At 53.6% G+C, this 14569-nt stretch overlaps 1 protein-coding gene across 1 annotated transcript in view; it reads right to left on the reverse strand.

The window, feature by feature from the left end:
- Positions 1 to 384: 384 nt before the first annotated feature.
- The window catches only part of ENTREP2 (endosomal transmembrane epsin interactor 2), a 240582-nt gene continuing 226397 nt past the window's right edge, over positions 385 to 14569 (reverse strand). Inside the window, exons 8-11 of the mRNA XM_002696649.5 lie at positions 10456 to 10531; positions 6091 to 6309; positions 4643 to 4717; positions 385 to 3586 (exon numbers count right to left, since the gene is read on the reverse strand). Of these exons, the coding sequence (XP_002696695.1) occupies positions 3267 to 3586; positions 4643 to 4717; positions 6091 to 6309; positions 10456 to 10531 (690 nt within the window). The 3' untranslated portion in view covers positions 385 to 3266. The remainder of the gene's footprint in view (positions 3587 to 4642; positions 4718 to 6090; positions 6310 to 10455; positions 10532 to 14569) is intronic.

The following is a 14569-nucleotide window of genomic DNA, read 5'->3' on the forward strand; positions in this document are numbered from 1 at the left end:
GGCTCTGCAGTGCCCTGGATGAGGTAGGTGAACAGGCTACAGTGGGGAAGCCCATGGCTAGCAAATGACATGGGGACAGGTGCCCCATCAAACAGTAACATAAAAACAAAATTAAAGAGGGTTTTAAGCCAGCTTCAATCCCTCCCAGAAGCCAGGGTGCATCCCACGGAGAGACAGCTAGAGGCCAGCATCTGTGGGACCTACCTGTGTCTAGGCACCTGTCTTGTCCTTGTCTCTAGAAGCATGTTAGGAAATGCATGTCAGGGGGCCAGGGGTGGTCACACTCCCTTCCTGGCTGTCCAGCCTGACCCTGGCTCGGGACCTGGTCACCAGCAGTGACACATGGTTCTCAGAGTCTGTCTGTCCTAGTCAGACCTCAGAGACACAGAGGCCAGAAATACCTTTTATTAAAACACTGATCATTATGAAAACACCTTGAGGTACATTAAATACAGCCTGCCAGTTGTACAAACAGGCTTGAAAACAATTTCCTATAAATTCTGCCTTCATAGCAGCATCTGTGGATTGGTACAGCCAAGGGGAGAAAAACATCCATTTAAAATGAGATTTCTTTTCCATGGTTTGTTACAAGAATTTAATTTGTATCACTGTTGCCAGCTGAAGGGGCCCATAAGTCCTTGGAAAGGAAAGCTCCCTGATGTTTGACAAAGATTTGGGGTCCAGCACGCCCCTATCTCAGCATCCCTGTGGTGCCTGGGGAAGGAAAAACTCCCTGCGGTTTGACAAAGATTTAGGGTCCAGCACGCCCCCATCTCAGCATCCCTGTGGTGCCTGGGGGTGGGGGGTCTGATGGCAGTGTCCTGACAGGCTCTGGCTCCGAGGTAAGCCGGCCCTCTGGGGAAGGACAGGGAGTCAAGGGAGCAGAGGCACCAGACCCCATGCAGGGTGCATCCTGTGCCTCGGCTTCCACCATAGACCCTGGCGGCCCTCCTATTGGTGGTTAACCAGGGCAGGCAGCACAGGGCTGAGTGGGTGCGGGTGCAAAAGTGACGGGGGAACCAGCTTTCCCTGTGGCCAGGCACCCACATGGCCTGGGGCTCAGGGTGCTCGATGCAGGGACCCTGGTTCCCGGATGTCACCGAGTAGAGTGGGGTTGAAGGTGCTGGGGCCCCAGCCCGCTGCCAGGCACTGCTCTCTTCCTGGGACCTTTCCTGGAAGCTGGGAGCCAAGCCCTGTGGGAGCCCACGTGGTTGCCAGGCCCTCAGGAGGTGCTAGTCCAGTGGAGCAGGACTCAATGCAGAGTCCTCATCCAGAAACACTGAGTGTGAGAACGTGTCTGAGGACTGAGCATTGAGAACACCTAGATGACGGGCTTTGGGCCAGAGTGCCCACCTGCACCCAGGTGGAGGCACAGGCTGCGTCAGATGTCCAGAGGCAAGAGATGTGTCTCCGTGCAGGGAGGTAATGCAGAGGACACGGAGCACCAGGCCAGGCCTCCTGGGGGGTCACCTGTCCGGCTGCTCAGTGACAGTTCCAATGCCCACAAGGTCAAGCCTCACTCGAGCGACAGCCACATCTGAGACTACAGGTTTAGCCTGGGAATCCACTGTGTGAGCCCCCAAGCCTAATGTGGGCCCCCCTGCTCACCCAGGTGAGCCCCCTGTAGCCTGCAAAGCTCTGGCTGCCACCCCACAGAGGCCCAGATGAAGAGGTGCAGGCTGGAGGCTCAGGGGAGACCCCTTGGAAAAACCATCAATTTACTATACCTACAGAGAGAGTGGCTTTGGGGACTTCAAAAGCCCTCAGCTGAGAAAAATTAAGAGATTTTCATTTTACAGTCTGGATAAAGTGCTCATAAATTCATCTCTGGGATGTCTCGAGTGGAGAAGTTCCAGCTGTCATCAGAGGCCTGAGTAGATATTGGTCCAGTTCTTACCTCTGGGAGGCGGTGATCAATGATAATGTGACTGAAACAAAGTGTTCACAGCTGACCGTCACCTGGGCTTCCTACCTTGGGGTCCAGGGGCTCCTCTGGGTGTCTGGGCTGGAAACACTCTCCCAGCCACCCTCTCCCCACTCCCTGACACACCCCAGCACACTGGCCCAGGCTGCTGGACCCCTGGCAGTGTGGGCACCTATCTGGCCCAACCCCTACACTCCCTGTGTTGGGCCCGTGGGTTGAGGACTGTGGGATTCAGCTGTCTTGTCTCACAGGAGCCACCAGCCACAGTCCAGGATGACACAGGTGTCCCTGTGGCTGCAGAAAGTTGAGGATGGTGCTGCCTTGGGGCCATGGTTGAGAAGTAGCTGCTGCTGAGGTCACCAGAGCCAGGGGTCCGGGGGGGTGGCACGACGATCCAGGGCCCCCAAGGAGGCCTTTGCACACTCAGGGTGGGGTTTATGGAAAGGGATGGACAGCCCGCATCTTCCAAAGCAGATGCAGCTGCTGCTTAGCTGGGGAAGGGGCTGCTCTGGGTCATGAGATCCCTTGAGGCCAGTCTGGCCAAGGCAGATGCGGGAGAACCCTGGGGGCATCCACAGGGGCTTGCTATTCCAGGACAAAGTGCTCTGTGCCGAGCGGGTTAAAAAGACAGCGAAGAGGCTGCCAGAGAGGAAGCAGGGAAGATGCTCTGGTTGGCGGTGGGTGGAGCAGGGAGGGGTTGCCAAGGAGACAAGGTGATGGGGGTCTCTCAGAGCCCCTAGTCCCAGCCATCTGTCCCCCAGGGTGGCTGGGCCACTGGGGTGTCCCTCACTGTGTATGTGTTCACCAGATGTGGTGGCCGTGTGGCCCTTCGGGCAGATGGCTGAGCCCAGGATGCCATCTGGGCTAGAATTACTTAATTTCCTTAACAATCAGCATCTGAGACCGGGTAGATCGTGGATACAAACCACAAGGGAAAATGGACTCACTGCCTAATGCCCTGCTTGACCCACTTAAACACTAAATTAAGTCAGGAGTGGGGGGGATCCTGCTCCTCCACGGCCCTAACCTTGAAGATACTTCAGTTCAGCTAGATGCACGACCCTGTCACTGGATTCCTGTTGCTCAGCTCGTTCAAGGCGCCATCTGCCTGACAGCACCAAGGATTCACAAGGGACACGGGAGAGTCGTCTGCTGTGTCACTGGGCTAGGTAGGAAGTGTCACCCCCAGAGAACAGTGGACGGGGTTCTCATCCAGGGCAGAGCAGCTGTTTCCTGCCTGAACCACCCTGGATCGCAGCCTCTCCCCACACGCTCGGTGCCCCCGTGGGGACTCAGGCACCAGTTCATCCTCATCTGTGTCCACGCCCAGACGGAGGCGCTGTCACAGCTGGCCCAGGACACGGGTGCTGAGGACAGCCTCCTCCATGAGGCACTCCTCAGGGGGCACAGCTGAGCGGGCAGAGCCCACCACGTGCCTCACCTCCACGGGCAGGGAGCTGCTCGAGTGCTCCAAGAACTTGGCCACCAAGACCCTGGCGTCCTCAAAGGCCTTGCTGTCCACTAAGGAGCGCAGCCGCTCTTTGGAAACTGTCTGTAAGGCCTCTGGCGTTGACCGCGGGTCTGCTTTCCAGGCGTCTGATTCCCTGGGTGAGAGTTGGTGCCGAAAGGCGTAGGCGGCCGTGATTGAGTGAGACAGGGTCGCTGAAAATTGGGGGAAAGACACAATCTGAGAACAATGGACACAAAACAGAAGGCAGCCGTCCAGGGATTCCTTGAAAAGCAAACACAGGGATGATTTGGACAAACTCTGCCCAGATTCCCGTGTCCCAGCCTGGTCCTCACTTCCTGTGTCCCTCTATGCCTGGCCCCTCGCACCCCTGAGTTCAGCCTGCATTAATCTAGAGGGGCTGCAGCCTCCTGGAGCTGAAGGGCTGGGGATGGGAGGGTGGGATTCAAAGCTTGCTGGCGAGATAGGGGCTGGGCAGGGGTCTCAGTTCTCTGCTGGAATTCACAAGCATTGTGTGTGTTGGGGGGATGGGGTGTGATGCCCCTTCTCAGCCTTCCCCAGCTCCATGACCTTTGCCCTTGAGGGCTGGATGGCATCTGAACACACATCTGCCTGGAGAGCAGAGTAGAGGGTGGCAGAGGGCAGTGAGAGTCCCTCCCCATGTCAAGGACAGACAGCAGCCATGCCTCTCGAGGCAGCCAGCCCAGGGCCCAGGGCCCCCATGCCAAGGGTGGGGAAATGACACCAGCTCCCAGTAGGGTCGTGGCCTCTCTGGATGACCCACAGAAAGAACCCCGTCAAGGAACCCAGCTCCAGGCAGTCAGCTGTGATGAGTTGCCAAGGACCAGCCTAAGGCCCGGCCTGCCCCATCTATGTTGCAGGTCACACAAGAGAACACATTCTGGGTGGTCTGGGGTGTGTTTTGTGGCAGTGAGCAATCCTGGTAATGAAGCATGAGAAACTGTACAAGACTCACACATGGGGGGTGGGGGCCTCTCCCCTCCAAATAGAAACTCATAAATACAGTAAAACCAGTGATAAATCAGGTGTAGCTCTAATAAAGCCCACCAAGAGAGTGGGGAATGGTGGAGGGCAGCCCATCTTCCAAACCCAGAGGGCTGGGTCTTCTACATGCCTGGACCACTCTGGGAGGGGCTGGCTAGGTTTAGACACAAGGCAGCTGAGGACCACTGGTACTTCCGCCCCCTGCACAGAAGTTATCAAGGGGTTTCAGAAAAGGGGTGTCTTACCAGTCCCCAGTGCTGCTCGGGACAGTCCTGCTTCGAGGTCCTGGCTGCAGGATGGGGTGTATGAAGAGGCATCACCTTACCCAGAAAGAGTTCAGTTAATACATAGCCCAGGGGGAAGGAATTCCCAATGATACTATAGTGACCCTCCTGTGTCTAAGATGGACATCAGAGGTAAGGCCAGCAGTGGAGACCCCTGAATATAAACCCAGGGGAGGAGGTCCCCTGGCCTGTCACTTTCTCAGCACAGCCTCAGCAAAGGGCAGCCAGCTGACACCACTGACAAACCCAGAGCCCTTCATCCCAATCCCCATCCACATCTGGGGGTCCAGGCGCCTGGGAGGCACGTGCTTTTGATGAACAAAACAGTAACTGTCAGAGGTGACAGCATGGAGAGGCAGTCACAGGGGTGACAGCTTGTAAGCAAGCCATCACTGCTCTTTAGATCCATCCCTAATGTCAGGGTTTGCAGTGCATGAGCTTCACTGGAGGGGTGGGGAGCGGGGACCCCAATTGGGTGGTGGTAGCCCTAAGGGGCTTAGAAACATCTGAGCCAGGAGCATGTGAGCAGCCGGTGCGTCCTCAGGAGAAGGTTGTGGGGGAGGTGGTGGGTGAGCTGGCGGGGGGGTGCAGGAGGGATGGGAGGGGTGCTGACCAGGAGCGGCAGAGGCACTGCCTGTACTTTCCAGTGGGGCACCTCAGGCAGTGACCTGGGTGGACACTGGCTCCATGCAGGGATGGGGTTCTCCTGGGGGCAGGATGGGATCTAATCCACCTGGGGTTCAGCTGGACAAGACCATTGACTGGTCCAGGCGCCACTGGTCTCCTCTGACTTCTTTCACTGTATGGACAAGTCCCCACAGCGATGGTACTTGTGGTCAAGGGCCTCCCAACTTTTAGTGGCACAGACCCAGGAGGAGGTGGGGGTCCTCCAACTTCAGGATGTATGAGACCCCCTAGGGTGTGCTGTTGGACTGCAAGGTGCAGGACCCTGGGGCCAGGTCTCCCATCCTGGGGGCGCCTAATGTCATGTGGACAATGCTGACCTGACCCAGCGTGCTCACGATGTGTCGATGCAGCCAGGTCTTACGTGGCTCCTTGTCCCACCAGATCCCTCAGCAGACACAGGCATTTCCCACAAGTGTGTAACCCAGGCTGGTCCTGGCAGGGGAGTCACCCAGGCTGAGACGGATACAGACTGTGGGCTCTACCTGACCGGAGGCCTCACAGGCCCCAAAGCTGGTGTGAAGCCTGCAGGTTAACGCCCAGGCTGGCAGACCTGCCCAGAAGGCTGTCATCTCCCTGAACCTCTGTCTGCCTGCCCTCCTCCCTGACTGAGCAGCAAGCTCAGTCGGAGCACAGCAGAAGTTGCAGGCTGGCCATCCCCCTTCCAGGCTTCGGACATCAAGTTCACATTGCCCATGTGGACAGAGGGGCTGGGGCCGCTGTACCTGTCGTCCTGGACGTGCATGAAGTGGGGTCACTGATGGAGCGGGCCATGCGCCTGGGACCTGGCCGCACCCGTGTGCCCTTGTGGGGGCCCTCGGGGGACGTGTGGTGGGTATGCGGGGTAGGTAGCGGGGTGCCCGTGGGGTTGTCGGGGGACAGGTGGCTCAGGCCAGGAGCAGCGCTGCCCTCGGAGGCCAGGAGGCTGGAGCTGTCAGTCAGTGCTGCAAAGAAAGGGACCCGAGTTAGTGCTGGTGACCACCGAACCCCCCCACCATGAGGGAGAGTGTCCTCCAGAGTCCTCCCAGGGGGCAGGTGCAGCCCACCCTCCAAACTCCAAGCCTGGAAAAAACCCTGTCATTGTGTGAGGCTGATAGTGCTCCGTGTGGAAAGAAGGGGGACCAGAATCACTCCAGGAGGGCCATGGGCTCCACAAGAGATTCCAAGTCAGAAACCAGCTGCACCTCCCATCCAGGGCATCCTGGGGCGGGGAGTCTGAAGTGCAGGAAGGTGCACAGGAAGGGTCTCTCGCTCCAAGGGCAGGGCCTGTGCAGAGAGAGGTGGGGGCTTGAGGGACCCTAGCACCCCCAGCCAGGTTCCAGTGGGTCTGAGAACCTGTCTGCCCCCACACAGGCCCAGAGTGCAGCCCCTCATCAGGCAGGGGGTTAGCCCAGCCCTGACCACTCTGGAGGTGGCCTGGCACCAGGTATTGAACAAGCTGCCCTGACGCCCCAGGTGTGAGAACTGCTGCTCAGGCCGGGCTCCACCCCTTGCTTCTCCACAGGTGGCCCTGAGGTGGGACTGGACCAGGATCCATCTAAACAGGGTCCCCAGCAGACCTGTATGCACACCAGGGCCTGAGGACCACCTCACTGCCCTGCCTCCTGACTGAAGTAGATGTTCAAGTTGAGCGACCCACTTGGGGGACATGTGATAAGAACCACAGCAGCTCGAACTCCTGCAGGGAGGTGAGGGGAAGCTTTGGGGTCATTCTTTCCTCTCCTTCCTGTGGGTGCTGGGGGAGCCTCTCTATTCCCAGAGGTCCCAAGTGCCCCACATCCATGCACATCCTGTGCCCAGGGCCCACCCAGTCACCCCCAGTCCCTGGACAAAGATATGCAGCTGAGAGAGGTTGGGAAAGACGTGACAGGCGGCCAAGCGGGAGCTGGCTGATGTGACCCTGTCCTGCAGCACCTGCGCTCAGCCACCCCCCTGCCCCACTCTCCACTGCTGCCGCCCAAGAGGTGGTTTGAAACCATCAGTCCCACCTGTCCATTTGGAAAAACAAAGATGAGCCAGATCTCACAGATTACATTAAAAAAAAAAAAAAATCTTCAGGATCATCAACACTTTCCTTCTTTAAGATACTGTAAGAAGAAAATATGTGAGAATAAACCTGCAGCCATGGGGTGGAGAAAGATTTTATAAACATGATATTGATAGAAACCATAAAGGAAAAGCCTGATACATTTGACAACAGAAGGAATGGCAAACTTGTGTGTGGTGAAGGCCTCGTTAACAGGCTTTGGAAACAAAGCCTGAACGGGGAAAGCAAGCCTGTCATAAACAGGAAAACTGTCGCTCTTACACATTTCCTCACTTCTCTATTTAGCAAATATTTTTCTTATTTGTTGTTATTGTTGTTTAGTTGCTAAGTTGTATCTGACTCTGCGACTCCATGAACAGGAATATGGAAAACCATGAATATGAACTCCATGCCAGGCTCCTCTGTTCATGGGATTTCATGGGAAAGAATACTGGAGTGGGGTGCCAATTCCTTCTCCAATTTTTCTTATAAATCTAAAAAAAAATAACTTCTAGAGAAAAAAAATGGACCCCCAAACAGACCTACAAGTTGATGATAAACAGGTAAAAACTTGACACTCACACAATCCTGTGTGTGTCAAGTTCACCTTTAAGAGTGGTTAAGGTCCCCAGGAGTGACAATGTCTGGGGGGGGGTGGTGCGGGGTTTGTAACAAGCACCCTTGGTGGGAACATGAACTTGTAATAAAACCTTTCCAGGACACAGTGTGGTCAATATCCCCAAGTCCATGTTCCCCTGGACTTGGCAGTTTTCCTCACTGGAATTTATCCCAAGAAAATAATTGGGCAAGGGCCCAAAATCAAGTGTATAAATGTAGGAAAGAAAGAACACTTTCCTGTTTCGTTAGAAAAGTTTAGACCTAGACATTGTCGTCTTAAGTACTATAAAATCTTTTCAAGACTACCCAGCAGAGTGTTAAAAGTCTTTTGAATAGTATTCATTCCTGTGGACTCTGATCCCAATTTCCCCTCTCTTTTACCGCTTTATTGGGGTGTAATTTGTATGCAAAAGCCCTGTATATACTTAATGTATATAATTTGATGAGATGGGACATATGCACACAAAATTGATCCCAAGTTTCTCAATGTCAGTGCAAGTCCAGTGAGTGAGTTCCTCAAGGACATGCAGTCACAGAGAGACAAATGTGACTTATCTCTGAATATATGTCGTTAATAGAAACCTGATAAAATTAGAACAACATTGCAGGAAAAACTGATGGTCCAAGGCTGATAACTCTTTTCTGCACACCGCCCTCAACTCCTTGGCTTGTGTCGTGTGACTATATCTTTGGGCTTCCCAGGTGGCTCAGAAGGTAAAGAACCTGCCTGCAGTGCAAGAGTCATGGGTTTGATTGCTGGGTCAGGAAGATCCCCTGGAGAAGGAAATGGCAACCCACTCCAGTATTCTTGTCTGGAGAATTCCATGGACACAGGAGCCTGGTGGGCTACAGTCCATACGGTCACAAAGAGTCGGACAGGACTGAAGCGACTTAGCATGTGTTCAGCAAGGTTGTCCAATTTGAGGTGAACACATGAGTGAATCCCCTGAGTCACAGTCAGTCACACATACTGACCATGAACATGCGGAAACCAAAGGTGTAAATCCAGTGCCGATGAAAAGTTGCTCCAGAGAAAATGAAACATGTAACACGCACACCAACAAAACCTGCCCAGGATCTGTAGGTGAAAATGATACTGTGAAACCACAGTGAAACCCACAGAGACAGACTGTGTTCCTGCCTTGGAAGACTCAGCTTTAGAAAGATGGTGATCCCCTAAAATACTGAACAAATGAACTTATTCTACACTGTGTTCCTGCCTTGGAAGACTCAGCTTTAGAAAGATGGTGATCCCCTAAAATACTGAACAAATGAACTTATTCTATACAGACTCAGATATAGAGATCAGACTTGTGGTTGCCAAGGGGGAGAGGGAGTCAGAGGTGGGAAGGACTGGGAGTTTGGGATTAGCAGATGCAAACTAGTATGTAGAAATTGGACAAACAAAAAGGTTCTAATGTATGAACCAGGGACCTGTATTCATTATCCTGGATAAACCACATGGAAAAGAATATGAAAAAAGAATGTGTGTATATGTATAACAGAGTCACTTTGCTGTGCAGCAGAAATTAACACAATATTGTAAAAAAAAAAAAAAAGATAGTGATTCTGTTCAAATAGCTGCACAGGTTTAATGTGATTCCTATCAAGATCCCAATAAGATACAGGTGAACTGATTGGCTATGAAAAGATTCTTTCTCCTTGGAAGAAAAGCTATGACAAACCTTGACAGTGTACTCAAAAGCAGAGATACCACTTTTCTGACAAAGGTCTGTACAGTAAAAGCTATGGTTTTTCCAGTAGTCATGTATGGATGTGAGAGTTGGACCATAAAGAAGTCTGAGCACTGAAGGACTGATGCTTTTCCACTATGGTGTTGGAGAAGACTCGTGAGAGTCCCTTGGACTCAAGGAGATCAAACCAGTCAATCCTAAAGGAAATCAATCCTGCATATTCACTGGAAGGACTGATGCTGAAGCTCCAATCCCTTGGTCACCTGATGTGAAGAGCCAGTCTGTTGGAAAAGACCCTGATGCTGGGAAAGATTGAAGGCAGAAGGAGAAGGGGATGACAGAGGACAAGATGGTTGGATGGCATCACTGACTCAATGGATGTGAGTTTGGGCACACTTTGGGAGACAGTGAAGGACAGGGAAGCTTGGTGTGCTGCAGTCCATGGGGTCCCAAAGAGTCGGACACGACTGAGAGACTGAACAACAGCAGCAAATGAGGGAAAGGGCGCTGGGGTGAGCAGAGTGGACAAAGCCCCCTGGGGAAAGTATGAGGTTCCCAGGTCTGACCAGTGGGGCAGAGGAGGAAGATGTGTGGAGCCTCCCCTATACCTAGCAGGAGTGGCTCCAGCAGCTCCCATCCCTTCAAGAGGAGGAGACAGAGGATGTAACAGGAGAAAAGAAGAAAAAGGGAGGAGGAGACACGCCTGGAAAACTACCACCTTAAGTGTTTCAGACTGAAGAGGATGTACTTACCTTGTGAGCTGAAGCCCGCAGCGATGTCGGGGTCCCCGGGGCCGGGTTCAGTCATTTGCGGCTCCGTGCTCGGGAGCTGCAGTGGGAAACGGGATGTGGGTGGTCTGCTGTCTGAAGGGTGCATCACAGCCACCTCTAGAAAGGCAGGTTGACCCCAGAGCTCGTCTTCCACGACATGTAAGCAGGGCTCCAATCTTCTCCCCTGAATGTGTGGGGTGGGTGGAGGGAGACGCCATTTCCAAGACTGAAGCTCCTTCCTTGGACCTTCTGCACTCAACCGTGTGCTCACCCTGAGAGCCCACCCTGAGTCCACTCGCATTCCACTCACAGGCACTGTCTGGGACTGATGGAGGTCACATGGTCCCTGCCTCACCAGAAGCAACAGGACAGCCCTTCCCTCACCTCCACCCCCTCCTCTCTCCCTGCCCTCATCCTGGGAAGAGAAGGACCATGGCACCAACACTCATGGCACCGCAGTGCTCTGGGCTAGCAGTATGCACACAGGCAGGCACTGAACACGCTCCGCACTCCCCAGGGCTGCGTGCACCCGGCCTCCTCCTCTGCCGTCCCCTCACACGTGGGGTCAGGAGGCTGCTCCCAAGGCCAGGGGTCCAGGTGTGCCAGGTTGATGCAGGCCCCCAAGCCCAGTGGAGGGGGTGGCTGTGAAACTCGAATCAGGGTGCACGGTCCTCACACTTTCGCAGCTTTCTTCTTGAATGACTGTAAGGCCCAGAGAGGCCTCGGGAGTGTGAGGGGAGAAACCAGCCTCCTCTGCTGAGCAGGGATGGGGCACGTCTGCTCTTTGACCACCCGCTTTGGGCTGGGATCCGCCCCAGGCTAGTGCATCTATGCCCTCCCTGCTTCAGGGCACAGCAGCCTCTCCCCTCCCCAGCCATGCACCTGAAGGCATGAACCCGTGTGCACTGACCCTGTGCCCCTCATGAACACCATCCCTGGGTCCTCGTGGGGTTGGCCAGCAGGGCTGGCCAGTAATGGGCTGGTGGAGGCTGGGAAGGTCAGGCGGGCTCTGTGGCGGGCCTGGTTCCAGCTCAGTAATTACATTTCTGTCTCCCTCCTGCTCAATCGAAAGCTTATAGTGGGTGCCCACCTTTCCTTTGTCAAGCAAGCGGGGGGATAGGCTACTGGCCCCCACCCCACTCCACCCCACCAGAGGGGTGAGCTGCACACCCACAGGGATCAGACAGGGAGGTGCCCCAATGGTCCCTTGAATCCCACATGTATATAATACCATCCAGCACTCAGCACTCCCTCTCTGCCAGGGAAGGGTTGGTTGGGGTGAATTCACAACATCCCACCAGGTAACCTGTGTGGGAAATCTGTGTCAAGAATCTCTAGCCAGGGACATCCCTGGTGGTCCAGTGGCTAAGACTCTGTGCTCCCAGTGCAGGCGGGCCTGGGTTCAGTCCCTGGTCAGGGAACTAGATCTCACAGGCAGCAACTAAAAGTTCTCATGCTACAACTAAAGATTCCACACCCTGAAACAAGAACAAAAAGATTCCACATGCCACCAAAGAAGATCAAAGATCCCACATTCGGTAACTAAGACTTTTTTGGTGATTTTTGCAGGAAGCAGTTTTTTTAAAAAAAATATTTATTTATTTGGCAACTAAGATCGGGTGCAGCCAAATAAATATTAAAAAAAAACAACATCAAAACAGCCCCCTTCAAAATCACAAAAAAAGGACAGTGCCCAGAGGTTCATTTCCTAACTCTTGCCTGTATCTAACCTTTTTGACTCCCTTTTTTTTTTTTTGTAGGAGTGGGTGGCAACTTCAGGCTTGAAAATAAAAAGCTTCTGGCAATAAAGAAATATAAATAAAACAAGAGAAGTAAAATACACGGCAAGACAAGGTCAGGAGGAAATTGGATTCATGTCATGTTTTGCAGAAGCGGCACCGGCTTCTCTCTGGCTCACAGTCAAACCTGGTGTCAAGAGGAGACAGTTCCTGGGAGCAGGGCATCCATCACCCTGGTGAGCAGGGTGTCAGGGTTGAACTTGAACGTGCCCCGCCCTCACCACCCCATGTCCAAGGCCACCTGGCCACAGCTCAGCTGTGGGGGAATGGCTGCTCACTTCAACCAGCATTGTCGGTGAAATACAGAGGCAGTGGAAGAAATATATTTGCAGCATAGAACTGGACCTGAAATTTGAGTTTAGCAATAAAGGCTCATAACAGCTCCCACAGGACAGAGGGTGAAAGGGCTGGGAAAGGAGAGGCTGCATGAATGATGTAATGTGGATGCTCTGATACCTGCATTTGTTTATTCCCAGATGTGTTGTTTTGACCACTTATCGTAACTGAAAAGTCAATTGGCATTTAGGCAAATAAGCAAAGTTTCCCCATCTCCCTTTCTTGCAGGAAGCTGGGGCTAACACGTCTTGTGTGGAAACTCTGCCCTATGTCTGTAACAAGTTTCCTACTCCTGGCTGAGGTCAGGCAGCTGTATCCTAGGTTCACAGAGCGCTGTCCTTGGGTCGGGGTGGGGGCAGTTATCAGCAATCGAGGAAAAGGGGCACTAAGGTTTTGGGCTCATGTTCCAAAACAATCTTTCAAGATACTTGACTTACAGGTTTTCAAATGTAAAAGTCGTTTTGTCTGAAAATACAAATAATAACTTTGAGGCCTTGGGGTTGGACACAGCTCTGTCATGTCCCTCACCTTTCTCACAACTTCTGGCCCCACCCACTGTATTGCCACCAAAATCCCCAAAGCCCTGTTAGGTCACATCCACCCCAGATGCTCAGGTGCTCAAAGGAAGGTGTACAGTGTGGCGTCCAGGGTCATCAATCAGCATCCACATCATTCCCGTGAACCCTCTTCCTGCCCGCTAGGCCTCCACGAGGAGCTGCTCTGGCTCACAAGCCCCATCCACCCACAATGGCCCAGCTGGCCCTTCCTCCGAGGCCACAGAGAAGTCCATTCGTCCCTGTCCTGTGACCCTGAGGAAGGGGACCCCATTCACCTCTGGATCATGGAAACTGTGAACCAGTGCACGGTGTTACGGACCCCCCGGATCACGTGCAGGACATCAACCTGGCAAATTTGCCCACTTTCCTGTTGTAGAAAGAAACTCCCTGCTTCCAGTCCTGCCCCAAGCTCAGGCCACGGAGAAGAGAGCTCATCGCAGACCAAATCAGAACGGAACCTGAATGAGGCCAAAACACATGGTCAAAATGAACATGCTGAGTTCGGAGGTGGGGGGAGGCATGTTTCTTTCCAAGTCAAAAATCTATTGAGATGCGCGGCCTCTGCTCTGCTCAGACTTGCACGGCGTCTGCTTATCTTTCCAGGGGCAGTTGTCTTCCTCTCTTTATCCAAAGGAGCACAAATAGGCAATTTATACACATCTGACCTAACAAGGGTGTAATTAACCTTCTCATCTTCTGGGAAGAGGGGCTCGTGCTTTAAGGGAGCTGCTCCTGACTGTCAAGTTAGGGGGAGGGCTGCCTGGGAGAGGGGGCAACTGGCAGGCGCAGTGTTCCTTCCATGGATGGGAGGGGTTCCTGGACTCCCAGCGTCCCCTACTCCCCCTGCTCCCCTGGGGTGTCTGTGGAATTGGAAAGTGCTGCCAGGCCACAGGGTCAGAGAGAATCAGCCAGCGGCCCCTGGACTGGCAGGAGGAGGGGTGTGGTGGCCCTTTCATTGCAGATGCTGCCAGCCAGGCCCAGGGAAGGGGGGCCACATCCAGTGACAACAATCAATTGTGCAGGCGCTTGTAATCTGCCAGTGTCTGAGCTAACGCAAGCTCATGTAAGATGGGTCTTTGCCCTTGAAAATTTCCTCCCCAAAATCCTGTGAAAGAAATCTCCACTTAGAGAATTCCTCATACTTTTGGAAAATGATGTCATATGGGTCTTAGAACAGGTATTACCATCATCATATTCCGATATAGTCTATTCTTCAGGGAAAAAAAGAGAGTAAAATAGTGATAAATACTCAACATCCTTCTAGGTCCAAGTGTGGGGGTGCCTCAAATGTCACCCTCAAACCCAAAGCTGGATCCCAGCCCACTGGATCCTCGGAAGCCCAGCAGGGCAGGAGTGCGGCTGGGGCTTCTCGCTGGCTCCTGCCCTGCGCTGTCCACGGGGTGG

The sequence above is a fragment of the Bos taurus genome, chromosome 21 (assembly GCF_002263795.3).
Source record: "Bos taurus isolate L1 Dominette 01449 registration number 42190680 breed Hereford chromosome 21, ARS-UCD2.0, whole genome shotgun sequence".
NCBI classification, from domain to species: Eukaryota; Metazoa; Chordata; class Mammalia; order Artiodactyla; family Bovidae; genus Bos; species Bos taurus.